The 17,426-nt window shown below is 34.5% G+C and overlaps 1 protein-coding gene across 4 annotated transcripts in view; it reads right to left on the bottom strand.

Moving 5' to 3' along the window:
- The window catches only part of ARHGAP29 (Rho GTPase activating protein 29), a 65,860-nt gene that overhangs the window by 19,169 nt on the left and 29,265 nt on the right, over positions 1–17,426 (bottom strand). For all 4 annotated transcript variants that reach the window (XM_030325735.1, XM_030325739.1, XM_030325737.1 and 1 more), the window contains 9 exons: positions 15,604–15,700; positions 15,179–15,251; positions 12,295–12,343; positions 11,528–11,665; positions 10,581–10,645; positions 9,810–9,920; positions 9,637–9,717; positions 8,817–9,005; positions 7,961–8,098 (listed from right to left, as the gene is read on the bottom strand). In XM_030325735.1, coding sequence (XP_030181595.1) covers positions 7,961–8,098; positions 8,817–9,005; positions 9,637–9,717; positions 9,810–9,920; positions 10,581–10,645; positions 11,528–11,665; positions 12,295–12,343; positions 15,179–15,251; positions 15,604–15,700 — 941 coding nt within the window. The remainder of the gene's footprint in view (positions 1–7,960; positions 8,099–8,816; positions 9,006–9,636; positions 9,718–9,809; positions 9,921–10,580; positions 10,646–11,527; positions 11,666–12,294; positions 12,344–15,178; positions 15,252–15,603; positions 15,701–17,426) is intronic.

Consider the following 17,426-nt stretch of genomic DNA (forward strand, 5'->3'; position numbering starts at 1 on the left):
AAACTGTGATCTGAAGAGGGAGGGGTCTGAAATACCTGTTGTTTTTTGTCTTTATCCTTTTCCTACTTGACCCTCACAGCAGCAGAGTAGGCCTACTAGGTTTCAGAGCTAGAAAACCTGGAAGGGATTCCTTAGGAGCTGTGAAGTGAACCTAACTAGGTAGATCAAATGCTTGCTGAAATTTTTTAACAATAAACATTCAGTATAGGTTATAAAGTCACATAAGGTAATACTGGAAAGTGCAGGATATTATCCAAAATTACTTGTTAGAAGAACCAGGAAATCTCAATTGACAAGAGAAAAGACAATAAACAGACACTAACCCTGAGATGACTCAGGTATTGGATTATTAGATAAAGACGTTAAAGCAACTATTATGACAGTTTAAGTACAGGCAAACAATCTTGAAATATGGTAAGACTGAAGTCTCAGCAGAGAAATGGAAGATATTAAAAAATAAAAATTTACTACTGAAAAATATAGTATCCCAAACAAAAAAATTTACTATTTTGCCTGTATAGGAAAATGGAGATAACAAAGGGAAGAGTCCGTGAACTCAATGACAGATCCAATAGAACAACAATCAAGATATAAAAGAGGGGTGCCCGGGGTGGCTAAGTTGGTTAAGCATTCAACTTTGGCTCAGGTCATGATCTCAAGGTTTGTGGGTTCGAGTCCAACGTTGGGCTCTGCGCTGACAGCTTACAGCCTGGAGCCTGCTTCAGATTCTGTGTTTCCCTCTCTCTGTCCCTCCCCCACTCCTGCTCTGTTAAATGTTAAAAAAAAAAAAATAAATGTTATTTTATAAATGTTAAAAAATGTTAAATAATAAATGTTAAAAAAAAGAGAAAGAAAAAAGATTAGGAAAAAAAAAAAAAAAAGATCCTCCAGCCCCTTAGGATAATAACAAAGGTCTAAAATTTGAGTCACTGAAGTCTCAGAGAAGAGGAGAAAGGGCTACAAAAAAAAATTTTGAAGAAACAATAGCTGACAACCTCCCAAATATTCCAAGAGTCAAACTTGTAGATTCAAAAAGTTCAGGGAACCAAAAAGAGAACAACTTCAACAAAATTCACACTCAAATGAGTGTTGTTTCAAAATGCTAAAAACCAAAGACAAAGAAAAAACCTTGCAAGCAAAAAACAAAACAACCCCCCCAAAAACATTCCATATAGAGGGAGCAATAATTCAAATGACTATGGATTTCTCAAAGTATATAGATGTAGCATACATGTATCAACTACAACCCAAAGCAAGTAAAAGGGACTTACAGTGGGACTACGTGCTTTCTACATTCCACTTGAAGTGGTAAAAATATTAGTTCTAAGTAGAAGAAAGTTTTTATAAACATGTCCCTACAGCAACCATTAAAAAAAAATTGTATAAACACTATAGTCAAAAACCCAATAAATCTAAATGTGGATAACAAATTAATTAAAATGTAAATGAGCATTTTAGGTAAATTAAAATATAACTCTAGGGGCACGTGTGTGGCTCAGTCAGTTAAGTGTCTGATTTTGGCTCAGGTAATGATCTGAAGGTTCATGAGTTCGAGCCCCACATTGGGCTCTCTGATGTCAGCATGGAGCCTGCTTCAGATCCTCTGTCTCCCTCCCTTTGCCCCTCCCCTCCTTGCTCTCTCTCAAAATTAAATAAACATTTAAAAATATATATAATTGTAATACCTAAATAAAAATAGATTAAATCTGTAATATAGATTAGCTGTAATTCTAAAAAATTATCAATTTATCCAATATAAGGCAACAAAATGGAAACAAAGGGAAACATTAAGGTATAAACAGAAAAAAAGAGTAGGCCTAAATTTGAACATACATTTGCATTAAATAGAATGGTCTAAATATTTCACTTAAAAGACACAGATTATCAACAGATTAAAAAAAAAACAAGACTGAACTATATGTTATACAAGAAATTCACTTTAAATATAATGAAACATAAGATAAAAACAGGGAGGCAAATGATAAGAGACCCTTAAATACAGATAACGAACCAAGGGTTGCTGGAGGGGAGGTGGGTGGTGGGATGGGTTAAATGGGTGATGGACATTAAGAAGGGCACTTTACAGAATGAGTGCTGGGTATCATATGTAAGAGATGAATCACTGGGTTCCGTTCCTGAGGTCAAGACTACACTGCATGTTAATGAACTTGAATTTAAATAAATAGATAAATAAAATGATAAAACTAAAACTAGAAGAATGTAAAAAGATATACCATGATAAAAATTACTAAAAGAAAATTGAAATACTTATATCAGTATTAAATAAAGTAGACTAAAAAATAAAATAAAAATTACCAGGATAAAAAGAAACATTTTATAAGGATAAAAGGATTAATATACCAAGAATATGTAACAATCATTAATGCATAAGCAACTGCGTTTCAAAACACATAAAGCAAAAACTGATACAACTAAAAATATACAATATGTTGAAGACTTCAAAACTCCTTTCTCTGAACAAACTGATGGTTACCAAAAGGGAGGTGAGTGGGGGGTTGGGTTAAATGATGGGGATTAAGGAGGGCACTTGTTGTGATGAGTATACTTATTGTATGGAAGTGTTGAATCACTACATTATACACCCGAACCTAATATTACACTGTATGTTAACTAGTGAATTTAAATAAAAATTTAGGGGCTCCTGGGTTAAGCATCTGACTCTTAATTTCAGCTCAGGTCATAATCTCACAGTTTGTGGGTTTGAGCCCTGGGTAGGGCTCTGCACTTGGGGTTCTCTCTCTCTCCCTCTCTGTCCCTTCCCTACCCTATATTCTTATCCCTATAGAATAAATAGCACCATAAACCAACAACAACCAATTGACATAAAATACCCGAGGCAACAAAAGCAGAATACATACACATTTTTAAAAATATATGCATGGAACATTCACCAAGACAGACCATATCCTGAATCATAAAACAAACCACAATAAATCTAAGAAAATTGAAATTATACAAAATATTTCTCTCATTATAACACAATTAAACTAGAAATCAGTATCAGGAATATATCCAGAAAATCCTTAAACACTTGGAAATTAAACAATCAACTTCTACATTACCCATAGGTCAAAGATGAAGTCTCAAGGGAAATTAGGAAATATTTTGTAATGTACAAAAATAGAGCCATAAAATTCAAAATCTGTGGGATGTAAGCATTACTTAGAAATCTAAATACTTAAATATTTGTATTAAAAAAGTACAGAGGTCTCAAAGAACAATCTAAGCTTCCACCTCTAAAAAAGAAGAGCTAAAAGAAACTAAGATGAAGAGCAAAATAAACCCAAAGCAAGCAAAAATAAATGAAATTTTAAAAAGAACAATAGAGAAACCAATGAAATTAAAAGCTAGCTCTGGGACGCCTGGGTGGCTCAGTCAATTAATCATCAGATTCAATTTCAGCTCAGGTCATTATCTCATGGTTCAAGCCCCACATCAAGCTCTGTGCTGACAGAGAACACTTGGGATTCTCTCTCTCCGCCCCCTCCCCCATGTGCCCCTGTGCACTCCCATGTGCTGTACTTTCTCTCAAAAATTAATAAACATTTTAAAATAAATTAAAAACAAATAAATAAAAGCTAGTTTTCTGAAAAGGTCAATCAAAATGATAAACCTCTAGCCAGACTAACCAGAGGGAAAGAAAGAAAGCACAATTACCAATATCAGGAATCAAAGGATATCAAAGGATATCACTACAGCCTATTGAGACACTGAAAGTTTATAGAAAACCTATGAACAACTTTTTGCACATAAATTACACAACTGAGGTAAAAGGGACTGATTACATGAAAGCCACAAACTACCAAAAATCACCCCAAAAGAAATAATTAACTCAAATAGGCCTATATCAAAATAAATTGAATACATAATTCCAAAAAAACGGGGCACCTAGATGGCTCAGTCAGATGGCATCTGAATCTTGGTTTCGGCTCAGGTCATGATCTCACAGTTTGTGAGTTTGAGCCCCACATTGGGCTTAGCACTGACAGCACAGAGCCTGCTTGGAATTCTTTCTCTCCCTTTGTCTCTCCCCCTCCCCTGCTCACTCTCTGTCTCTCTCTTAAAATAAACTTAAAAAAAAAAAAAAAAAAAAAAGAAAGAAAGAAAGAAAGAAAGAAAAGAAAAACCTTCCAAAAATGAAAACCCTAAGCCCATTTGCTTTCACCAGAGAATGCCACCAAACAATTGAAGAAATAACACCAGTTTCTCTTCCAGAAAACTGATAAGAAGGAACACTTCCCCATTCATTTTATAAGACCAGAATTACCCTGATATAAAACCAGATTAAAAAAAAACAATAGCAAGATACCAATGTCTTTCATTAACAGAGAAGAAAAAGAAAAAAATACTCAACAAAATGCTAACCAAATTGAATCCAGCAACATATAAAAAGAACAATGTATAACAACCAAAAGCAGCTTATCCAGGAATAAAAGACTAGAGATCAACACTCAACTATTAATATAATCCATCATATTAACAGACTACAAAAGAAAAACTGTGTTATCACATCAAATGATGCAAAAAAATAATTTGATAAAATCATCTTTTTTTTAAAAAACAAAGACACAATTATAAATGTTTATAATAATTTAATTAGCAAACATTGCATATTTAAGTTTTGTAAATTGTATTTATACATTATTTGTTCTAAATATGTTCCTCTCCCATATTTAGGTGTACATGAAATAGTATATAAAGGTACCTATAAAAGAATTTAGAAAATATATACACATATATTAAATACATACTATAGCAGACAGATATGCTAGTTTATGCTGTAATAAAAAACAATCCCAAAATTCTCAACAGTTAAAAAAAATTCTCTCTTCATGATAAAACTCTCTGCAAATTAGAAAAAGGGAAATTCCTTACCCTGATAAAGGGCATCATCAAAAGACCTATAAGCTATTATATTTAATGGTGAAAGACTAAATGCTTTGCCCTTAAAATCCAGAATAGGACAAAGATATCTTCTGTCACAGCCACAGTCAGTGCAAAAAAGAAAAAGAAATAAAAGGAACACAGACTGGAAATGAAGAAATAAAACTGTCCCTATTAGTAGATAATATGATTTTCTATGTAGAAAAGCCCAATGTTTCTACAAAAAAAGTTCTAGGACTAATTTCAGCAAGGTTGCAAGATTCAAGATCAATACACAAAAATCACTTGTATTTCTGAATACTAACAATGAACAATTGAAATCTGAAATTAAAGAAATGTGTATGCATAGATACATACACATAAATTATATGTGGTATGTATTTAATCTATTTATTTATTTGTACCAATCACATTCACAATAGCCGCCCAAATAAATACATACATATATAGGTTTAAATCTAACAAAACATGTGGAAAACCTTTATGCTGAAAACTATAAAATTCTGATTAAAAAAATACCATGTTTCTAAATAAGTGGAGAGACATACTCTCTTCATGGATTGAACAACTCTATATATATTTAAGATGCTACATATACAGTCAATTCTTCCTATCTGATCTAAAGTTTAACACAATTCCAATTAAAATACTAGCAGGCTTTGTTTATAGATACAGACAAGCTGATTCCAACATTTTTATGGGCAAAGAATCTTAAATACTCACAACAATTCTAAAAAAGAATAAAGTTGAAGACTCACACTACCTGATTTTAAGACTTGATATAAAACAGTAATCAACATAGTAGAATTTGGGCCAAAGGAAAGGTACATATATCCATGGAACAAAATAGGGAGTCTAGAAACTGACCTATAAAAATTCGGTCAATTGATTTTTCACAAAGACGCAAAGGCAAATCATTGGAGATGGCTCAATGTTTTCAACAAATGGTACTGAAACAAGTGGACACCTGTATTAATGCTTTTCATTTTCCATATTTTATAATGTTTTGATATCTTAAAAAGCTTGCTGGCTGGGGAGTCTGCTCCTCCCAGGGCTAACCAATTCTTAGCCCAGGGATAGAGGGTGGAGGGGGCACATCTTTCATATACAACCTGAACAACCTCATTAACTAACTCTCACACACCAAGTCGATATTTTCTCCTGCTCTGAATCATCCCAGGGCTAGGTACAAGCAACTAGAGACCACCCCTATATCCCAAAGCACACTGGACTTATTCAAGCTAACCAATCCTATACTGCTTATCCTGATGTACCTTGCTTTTCCCTTGAAAACCCAATAAAGGCTATGTACTCAGCTTTCCCCTCACTCCTGCCTCTGCTTCACCAAACCTGGCACTTCTGTGACCCTGTGTGGCACAGCATATTCCCTTCTCTCGGGAAATGGAAGTACGCAGTTCATCTTTCAATAACATTGACCTCTCCCTGTCAGCATTCAGTCATTTCCATAAATTAAAACCCCACGGGTATAATTTTAATACATCTATATGCAAAAAAATACACCTCGATCTATACTTCATGCCTTATATAAAAATTAAGTCAAAATAGATCATATATCAATGTCGAACTATAAAATTTTTAGGAGAAAACATAGGAGAGAAGTTTTTGTGACCTTTAGTTGGGTGAAACACTCTTAGATATAATGCCAAAAGCATGACCCATAAAAGAAATTCCTAAGTTAGACTCCATCAAAATTAAAACCCTTTGTTCCCTGAAAGAAACTGATATATGAATAAAGTTTCAGACTGGAAGACAAAATATGCAAACTCAACAATAAGAAAACAAACTCAAGTTTTAAAAACTGGCAAAATAGAGATTGCAAATAAGTCCTTGAAAAGATGCTCAGTATCATTAGTCACTCCAGAAATACAAATTAAAACAACTACCACTACACACGTATTAGAACAGTTAAGATATAAAAACAACAACTGACAAGTGTTGTGAAGGATGCAGAACTACCGGAACTCTCGTATATTACTGGTTAGAATGAAAAACGTTATGGTCATTCTGGAAAACAATTTGGCAATTTCTTGTAACGTTAAACAGACATTTACCATACCATCCAGTAATCTCGCTCCTAGGTACTTACCCTAGAAATATGAAAACTTATGTTCACACAAAAACCTGTAAACAAATATTCATAGCAGCTCTATATTCACAATCACCCAAAACTCGAAACAACACAAATGTCCAACTGATAAATGCATAAACACTGTGGTACACTCATGTAACGGAATACTATTCAGCAATAAAAAGAAATGAACTATTGATCCATGCATAGCACTGCTGAATCTCAAAGACATTATGCTGAGGAAAAGAAGCCAGTCTCCAAGTTACATGCTATAGGATTCCATTTATATGACACTCTGGAAAAGACCCACCTATAAACACAGAGCACAGGTCAATATTTGCCAGGGGTCAGGGTTGGGTAGACAGTCTGACTACAAAGGGGCATCATGAGCCAAATTTTTTGGAGTGATGGAATTGTTCTGAATCCTGATTGTGATGGTGGTGATTACACAAATTTATACATGGGTTACAGCTTGTGAAATGCATACCCAAAAAAGGTATTTTGTATATAAACTTTTAATAAAAGTCATTTTAAAGAGGCAAATGAAAATATTTGAGGGAAGGATACTTTTTTCCCAAATAAATCACTGGGTTCAATTTTAATATTTAGTTTATGCAAATTTTGAAGAATAGATCTTATAGTACTGATAGAAGTTTCAATGGTCAAATCCATTTTGTCAACCAAGTTAAGAAAGACAGTGGCTTAGAGGCATGTTCAAACTCTCAGACTTTAATTTTAATTGGACAAATCATCAATCCATGGGGTGGCTGTCCAGATAAAAAATGTAACTCAAATCATATACTGCTATGAAAAACTGAAAGTCAATTTTCAAACTCTAAATGTTTCATTAATCTCAGAAATTAAATCCCTTAAGAATCATGACCCATCAAGCATCGCACTCCCTTCTGCAGATATTTACTCTTTTTTGCCCCTGGCCTTCAAAATACTGAAAGAAAAAAAACTTACAGCTTTAAGGGTAAGATCACACTGAAAAACAAGTTTCTGGAGTTGTGTTAAAATTTCTCTTTTGGTATTTTCTAGATCATTTCGTCTCTCTTCAACATTTGTCACACAAACTTTGTAGAGTTCATTTGCTTCTTCTACCTTCAGGAATATCACAGAAAAAAAAAAAAAAACACTGACCACTAGAATTTACATTTTAAAACAAATACATATATAATAAAACTCAATTTAAGTAATTGAAAAATCTTTTTATACAAAAATTATGAAACAATCTGTTTCAAAGAGAATATTTCTAAAGATAACAATCTGTTCTGGTCAGTGATTCATGGGCACCTGACTTTAACGGACAGTCAAGTAGGACTTACAATTAGTATACTATGTACGAAATACATGTGTACTTCTATTTAACAGCCTTTTCTATTTACAGTCACCATTTTCTTTATAATCTTCTTATAAACAATATGAAGTTCCAGCCTAGCTTTGCTATCAGGTACTGGAATCAGTATACATATACACACAGTTGCCTAAAAGTTGAACTTCCTGAATAATCAAGTCAAAATATTAAACTACTGCTTTTTCTAAGATACTTTTTCATAAACAAACCCAAAGATTTAGAAGGTAGGCAAAAACCTCTTAGCATACTGATTCTCAGCGTGTGGATCCCACCACCAGCAGCAGCAGCATCACCTGGGGACCTGTTGGAAGTGGAAGTTGCCTGGGGCCAATCCTAGAGCTACTCAATCAGAAACTCTGGATGGGGGGAGGAGGGGGCAGTAGCCTGTTTTAACAAGCCTTCCAGGCAATCCTGAGCCTTAGCAGATTATTGCTAATTCAACTTGCAAACAAAAAAGATGATTACTTTTTGAAGAGCCTCCTCTTCCAACCTTCGCTTTTTTTCTAGCTGCTTGTTGAGATTTTTGACTACTCCACCACTTGAGCACAGATGCTCCTCTTCTGCACGAAACATGGAAGATTTTGCTTTTTCGTACTCATCCTGACGTTGCATGCATAACAGTTTTGCCTTTTTAAGAGCAGTCTCTGTTTCAAGCTACACAGAAAAAAAAAAGACTATTAAACGCAGAATAAGAAACCCTAATGTATAAGCTTCTTTAGCATATTCAACAAGCTAATTAAGACAGCATTTTAGAAAAACTACAGAGTAAGATGCATCTTCTACGGTAGATGCTTATATACTGCAGATGATTTTAGATATTCACAAATAGGTAGATGAAACTCCATCATAACTTATTTTTTTGTTTTTGTTTTTTAAATTTACATCCAAATTAGTTAGCATATAGTGCAACAATGATTTCAGGAGTGGATTCCTTAGTGCCCCTTACCCATTTAGCCCATCCCCCCTCCCACAACCCCTCCAGTAACCCTCAGTTTGTTCTCCATATTTATGAGTCTCTTCTGTTTTGTCCCCCTCCCTGTTTTTCTATTATTTTTGTTTCCCTTCCCTTATGTTCATCTGTTTTGTCTCTTAAAGTCTTCATATGAGTGAAGTCATATGATTTTTGTCTTTCTCTAATTTCACTTAGCATAATACCCTCCAGTTCCATCCACGTAGCTGCAAATGGCAAGATTTCATTCTTTTCAATTGCCGAGTAATACTCCATTGTATATATATACCACATCTTCTTTATCCATTCTAGATGAAACTCCATTATAATACTAACCATTTTATTTTGTTCCTGTTTCCAAAGTTCTTTTATTTCTTTCCTTTGTTTTTCCATTTCATTTTTCCTCCCAAGTAGAGGCTGTCAAGAGCATTTTAAAAAAAGGAAAAAAAGCTGTTATCTAAAGGTATGCTGTTGTTAAAGAAATGTGTATTACACATATACATTTTTACCTGCACAAATTTGTTGGCTTGGAGTGCTGCGATTGTTTGTTGCAAAAGGTGACTGTTTTTGATATCACTAAGAAGAGCACTGGTAAATAGAGACTGCAATGGCATAAACTCCTAGAATTCAAAATTGAAAAGTAAATGTTCCAATAGAAATAGCACTAAAGTTCTAGATCTCCCATTACTCTTCTTCAGAAGGAGAAATTTTAAGTTTAGACTTTTTTTGCAGAAAAACTAGTCATAAATACGACTATATGAAAAAAATACTGAAGAATATTAATTATAAAACTAGGTAGCAAAACTAGTGGCTAACAAGACAATCAATATTTGCATAAAATTGTGAATTTCCTCATTTTTTTCCATAATGGGTATCCATGTAAGTTTAAAAGGATTTTAAGTCTAGGGGTGCCTGGGTGGCTCAGTCAGTTTAGTGTCCAACTTCGGCTCAGGTCATGATCTTATGGTTCATGAGTTCAAGCCCCGCATCAGGCTCTGTGCTGACAGCTCAGAGCCTGGATCCCACTTCGATTCTGTGTCTCACTCTTTCTCTGCCCACACCTGCCGCCCCCCAGCCCCCCCCCAGCCTGTGCTCTATCTCTGTCTCTCAAAATTAAATAAATGTTAAAAAAAATTTTTTTTAAATAAAAGGATTTTAAGTTGAGCATTTCATTTCTTTCCTATATTAACTACACAATTTTCTGATTTTGAGAGGCACTATCAGTAGCTCATCTGGGTAACCTCTTGGTACAAAACACTAGGAGTTCACTGAACACTTACCTGCATTCCAATGTTACTTCTAGTTGCCTCTGCCAACTTGACAATATTTCTAGTGGACTCCAATTCTGAAAAAGTTCAAAGAAAGTATCAGAAGGTAAATTAACTTATTTTTCCCTTCTATACTCTAAAATTATTTGTAATTCCCAATTTAAAGAGTGAGCACACATAGTAGTCTGCATCATATGATACTGTGACTCTTAACCAGAAATGCTCATGAAACCCACTAGGAAACTTTCAAAATATAGTTGCTTGGCCTCAATTCTTAGGAGATGTGACCTAGGCCTGTGTATTGCCCTTTTATAAGGCTATTCAGGTGATTCTGATGGGCATTCCCTATAAAGAGCAAATAATGTGGTAGAAAGAGCACAGGCTTTGGGTAAATCCCATATTCTTCCAGTTACTTATATAATCCTAGATAAATCTGCTATCTGACCTTAGGCAAATAACCTGTCTTGTTTGCCTGAGCTGTAAAATGGGAAGAATTCTTTTCTTGCCTTCTTTCCAGGGTTTTGGTAAGGATTAAATGAAGTACAGGATGTGAAAGTATTTTGTCAACTGAAAACACTGGGGAAAAATCCTAACTATTAAGATGTTTCCATCGCCTGTGCTCATACACCTATTGTTGCTTTTATTTCTTTTAACCATATTATCTGATTGCAATTCTTTTCACCCACTGAAGTATGACTTCCTTAAAGTCAAAGACAGTATACTATTTGTCTTTGTGTTCCCAGATCGAGTGGTTGGCCCACAGTAAAGTTCAGTAAGTACATTTATTGTAAGAAAAGTCTTTCCTATTTCAAGAAGAGAAAATGGACAATGATTTTATTCACTACAATGAAACAGCTACTAATTTGGAATCGTATTAGTCATCGTCTGTAGAAAATGAATTGTGAACAATTTAGTTCTTACACTCCAAAGTTAATCAGATGCCCTAAAGGGCAACTCACCCAAGTTAAGCTTCTTCTCAACCCATGAAACTATGTTCTTGGTATATTTTGACCACGTTTTAGCATAAGACAAAGCCAATTCTACAGAATCAGTGTTCTTTAATAGCACGCTGTCTAGCTCTATGGGAGAAAAATTTCCTGAAAATAAAAATACCAAGTATATATTAAATATCAGCACATAACTCTAAACAAAGAAGCATTCAAATCCTAAGATGTTCTTCAATGAAAACTGTTTTAAAAAATTTCAAGTGGCAAATTTAGACATAAAGGTCACAGTTCAGATTTAAAATGGTTTTAAATTATAATGTATGTTTTATTCTTAATATATATTCCTATTATTCATCAAGTTACAAGCCCTATAGAATTTTTTTAAGTTTATTTATTTATTTTGAGAGAGTGAGAGAGAGCGGGGGGTGGGGGCAGAGAGACAGGGACAGACAGAGACTCCTAAGCAACTCCACACTGTCAGTGCAGAGCCAGATGAGGGGCTCAAATCTGAGATTGTGACCTGAACCAAAGTCGGACGCTTAACCAACTAAGCCACCCAGCGGCCCCAAGCCCTTTAGAATTCTTGACCAGTCTCTCCATTATCTATCTACTGTAGCAGGTTTTTTTCCCTTAAGTATTTATGTAAAGTTTGACACATCAGTTTGTGTTAAAAATGACCACTTTAGGTTACCAAGCAAGACATTAAGTAATCCAAAAACACTTATGAAAAGTAATCGCAAAAAAAATTTGACTAAGATTTTAAGTACCTCAAGCATTACCTTTTTCATTAGATGAGTCCACCGATTCCACAGAAACATTTTCAAAAGACTTACAACATGGAAGAAAACAAACTTAAGATTAGAGCAGAAGCTAACAGATTTTTGCTTCAGAAACTTTTCATTCTGATTTGTTATGTGACATAATTCCTGTTAAAGAATGTCAAGTATTTAGAACTCAAAGGGCTTAAGAAATCTGTTTAAATGCTATGACATCTTATAAGAATTGTATACCTATTTATAACTGCAGTTCTCAAGATCTAAGAATAAATAACCTCATTGTTTGCTAACAGCATTAATTAACATTAATAAATCCATTCAAAACATACAATTCTGCAAATTTTAAAAATATTAGTCAGGAAGTTATAGAAGCAATCTAAATATTTATATTGTCACTTAAACAGAACACAAAGACCTGCTTCTTCCAGCCATCTTTTACCATTTTATCATATAATAAGCATTTCTCTGAAGGTCTAGTGAACAGCTTAGTGCAGAATGTTCTATGATGATGGAAATGTTCTGTATCTGCACAGTACAATAAGGTAGATACTAGTTACATGTGGTTATTTGAGCATATGAAAAGTGGCTAATGTAAATCAGAAGTATATTTTTAATTTTACTTAATTTAAATTTAAAGAGTTACATATGGCAAGTGGCTACCTTACTGGACAGTGTAGGAAAGAAAACATATCTACCAAAATTGTGAGATCTTAAACAAATTTGATCTCTTTGGTTGGGCAATACAGACCATGCAGGGATTCAATGCAAAAGGGATTAAAGAGACTGGGTTTGAAGTCCAGCACTCACTTAGTAGCTGTAGGACACCGGGCTCAATATTTAAGCTCACGTAACTTTGGTTTGCCCTCTGTAAAATGGGGATAAGAACACTACTTCCCTAAGGCTACTTTAAGGATTAAGATGGTGGAGGCTGAGCACAGTGCATAGTACATAATCAACAGCATTAAGTAAATGGCAACTAGTATTTAAAGATATTTTTCAAAACTCTTCACCAAAGTAACTTTACTTTACGATTAGAATTCTATCATCATGGACCTTTAAAGCTCAATCTCGGTTTAATTAAAAACTGCAAAAAGGAAAACAAGGTGCAAAAGAAAAAAGGAAAAAGTATTTTCCTATTAAGAATTATTATAATAAGTGTGCACAATAGAGGCACAAAAACAAGAAATACGAGTCACACCAAAAATTTTAATTGTCCAGAGCTGTCACACTGATATAATGTTATTATATCTTCTGAATTAGTAGTTATGTTTAAAAGATAAAATTAAAGGAAAATTATAAATGATAGCAAAATAATTAAAGATCACTAGTGTGATATGGTTTATACATTACCCTCCCTGACTAATCAATGGATGACTTCAGAAATAAGCATTATTGTTTTCTCAGTGTTATTGTACATATAACAAATACTTCAATTAGTCGTTCATATTTTGTATCGTTTTAAGATCTGCAGTTTTTATACTACTTTGATATAATACAAATACTTGGCACAGTTCCAAGTATTTGCTGAAATCTTTTTGGATTTGAACATTCTTAACAAGAAATGATCAACATATATCCTTATTGCAGTTTTTTAAAAATGATTATTTATTTATTTATTTATTTATTTATTTATTTATTTATTTATTTTGAGAGCAAGTGAGGGAGGGGCAGAGAGAGGGAGGGAGAAGACAGAATCTCAAGCAGTTTCCCAGTTGTCAACCCAGAGCCTGACACAGGGCTCAATCCCATAACCATGAGATCAGGACCTGAACTCAAATCAAGAGTTGACGCTTAACTGAGCCACCCAGTGCTCACAGTTTTGAAAAATAGCTTCTTGCATTTAGAGAACAATTTTCGGTCAAACAAAAATATTACTATTATAAATCTTTAAAGCAATATTCTACAAATATTCTTCATGTTCTATTATTCCACAGCAATTTTTCTTCAAATTGGGAACCAGAACTGGAATCCTCTGACATAATACTCTTAGGCAGAATTAAGACCTTCAGGTCTACTAATAAGTGTTTCATGGTAACAAACTATAGGCTGTGTAAAAAGATTAACACCCTCTCTACTTCTTGCATTATTTTTCTGTTTCCACCAATCTTTAAGATCTGTGACAATGTCAGGAAGAAAAAATGGTTAAGAATTACTTACTAAAATTTTGGACCGTATGACATATAGATTCATTACATAAAACACCATAAAACTATCAGAGATAGTCTTTTAAAATGATAGCTCCACTTAGAAAGTATAATTAAATTTTTGCTCCAGAAACTGACCATAATTATATTTAAAAAAAGTTTTTTAGGGGCGCCTAGGTGGCTCCGTCGGTTGAGCATCCGACTTCGGCTCAGGTCATGATCTCGTGGTCCGTGAGTTCCAGCCCCGCGTCGGGCTCTGTGCTGACAGCTCAGAGCCTGGAGCCTGTTTCAGATTCTGTGTCTCCCTCTCTCTGACCCTCCCCCATTCATGCTCTGTCTCTCTCTGTCTCAAAAATAAACGTTAAAAAAAAAAAAATTTTTTTTTAAATTTTTTTAATGTTTATTTATTTTTGACAGAGAGACAGAGCATGAGGAAGGGAGGGGCAGAGGGAGGGGGAGACACAGAATCGGAAGCAGGCTCCAGGCTCTGAGCTGTCAGCACAGAGCCGGATGCGGGGCTCGAACTCACAGACTGCGAGATCATAACCTGAGCTGAAGTCGGACACTCAACCAACTCAGCCACCCAGGTGACCCTACCATAATTATATTTAAAATGAACTGATCTGTTTTTCTTGCTCAACTCAAAAACTATCAAAGACTACTGCTGAGATTAAAATCAGGAAATTACTGAAATATTATGTTAAAAATATTAAACTCTCTGCTTTCACACAAACCTGGCTTACCTTGCTTTCCCGAGAAACAGGCAGCCTCAATAATGAATCATTGCCTACATCTCCCATAAGGAAGTTTGTCAGGCTATCCAGGGAAGTAAGAATAAGAAACAGAAATAAAAAGACAAGTCATTACATTGCTCTGTCACAGGCTTTACATTCAACATGTAATCTAGAATAAATTTTTTTTTAAGTAAGAACCTTAGAAATAAACTCCTAGGAACTTATTCACATAGTCACTTGCAAATGGATGTTGCTTCTGAACAGCTCTAAAGACACTGGCAAATACAGTAATAAAACAATAATGAATATAGCTTTTCCAGTATTGTGATAATATTTTATATTGGTTAATATTTACTTTCCAAGTCTCTACTGAATTATGTGACATATTCTGAGATACCCAGGCCCAAATTCTTTAAATGACAGTCTCTACTTACATATTCCCAAAGGTAAAGGCCAAGGTTTCAATGGAAGAAAATACTTCTTTGAAGAGATCGTTTTTATTTTCTTCATTAACTTCTGTGAAGTTCACAGCTATGGGGAAAGGTTGGTTACAATAATGAGAGAGAAAACATTTTAGTTTTGTAATTATTTTTTAATGTTTATTTTTGAGAGAGAAAGAGAGCACCGTGAGCATGTACATGATCAGGGGAGGGGCAGAAAGAGAGGAGGAGAGACAGAATCCCAAGCAGGCTCCGCTCTGCCAGCCTGGAGCCTGACATAGGGCTCAAACTCACTAACTGTGAGATCAATGACCTGAGCCAAAATGAAGAGTTGGAATGCTTAACTGACTGAGCCATCCAGGTGCCCTGAGGGAGAAAACATTTTAAACTAGATTCACACAAAGTCATTTAATCTCTTAAAAATTCACCATTACTTCTAGAAGCACTAGAAGATTTGGGAACTGAGAAGCCTAATACACAAAATGAATATGATGTTCAAGTTCTTCATTAAAAAAAATCATACAAAAGAATCAGCTTGCATAAAAGTAGCTGGCATTCCAAACTTCCTACTCCATGCATTACATAATTTGACACATCTAAAAAGTGATGCAATGTGAAATCAATCCATCTTGAAGTCACAGAGTCCATATTACATCAGACCTCTCATTAAGACCATCCTATTTTCTCTATGTTTATTGCTTTACGGCATTTAAAAAAATAGATAAATGCACTGTGGGCCCACTTTAGTCAAATGAACTATATTTTCACTAAGAATTACCACTAATTGACACCATATATACATTTGACACAGCATAAATCCTACATACAAAGCATATCACATAAACACCCAATGCTTTAGAAAATTTAAATTCCTAGTTATTTATAGCTTTATTTCTTTCAGGCTCTTGGGCTCTGAGGTTCAGGCTAATTTGATATATATAGCTGTCTCTTGTTTGCCAAAGAGACAGTCCAACCATTTTGCATTTTGTGAAAAGCAAATTGTGAAACATAACTGAAAAAGGTTTCTTATTATAACTTCTCTAGGCACCTTTGTTAAAAGCCCAGATATAATTTACCAAGACAAAATCTGAAGGTGGAATTGGCAATTTTTTTTAAAGTAACCCCTTCTACTTAAGTTGAGTTTAATGAGCAACTGGCTCCCTGTGTCCCGTCCTCCCTAGGATCCTAGCCAGTAAAGGAAAGGTAAAGAGACCAAGTGAAGAGGAAGCCATCCTTTGCTTAAAAAAAGATGTTTTAAAGCTTGGCTGCACAATACAATCATTGCTTAAACCAAAAAATCTGGGTCCTACCGCCAAAAATTCAGATTTCAAAGGTCTGATGAAGCATTGGTATTTGTTCAAAAATCTAGGAAAGTTTAAAAGAAACCAAAAATTCTGGTCCTACCACCAAAAATTCAGATTTCAAAGGTCTGATGGAGCATACGTATTTATTCAAAAGCTCTCCCAGGTGATTCTAATGTGCAACTGGGGTTGAAAATGCTTGCTGGAAAGCAAGAATTCCTAAGCAAGGATGAATGAAACCTCAAGCCTCTAAACCTCATGAAATTACAACCAAGCTTTTACATGGATAAGCCTCTGTAGACATGAGGGGCTCAGGTCTATATCTTTTATTAGACTCTTCTAAAGTATCCCCAATACAAACAAAAAGAAAAACTTAAGAACCACAATAAATAATTTAAAAACTATTTTTGGACTTCTGCTCTGGCCAAGATGGAAAATCAGGTTTATACTTCTGTCTGAAACAACTAGAAGAAACTCATACCAAATACATGAAACAAAAATTTTCAAGACATTGGC

The sequence above is a fragment of the Lynx canadensis genome, chromosome C1 (assembly GCF_007474595.2).
Source record: "Lynx canadensis isolate LIC74 chromosome C1, mLynCan4.pri.v2, whole genome shotgun sequence".
In the NCBI taxonomy this organism is placed as follows: Eukaryota; Metazoa; Chordata; class Mammalia; order Carnivora; family Felidae; genus Lynx; species Lynx canadensis.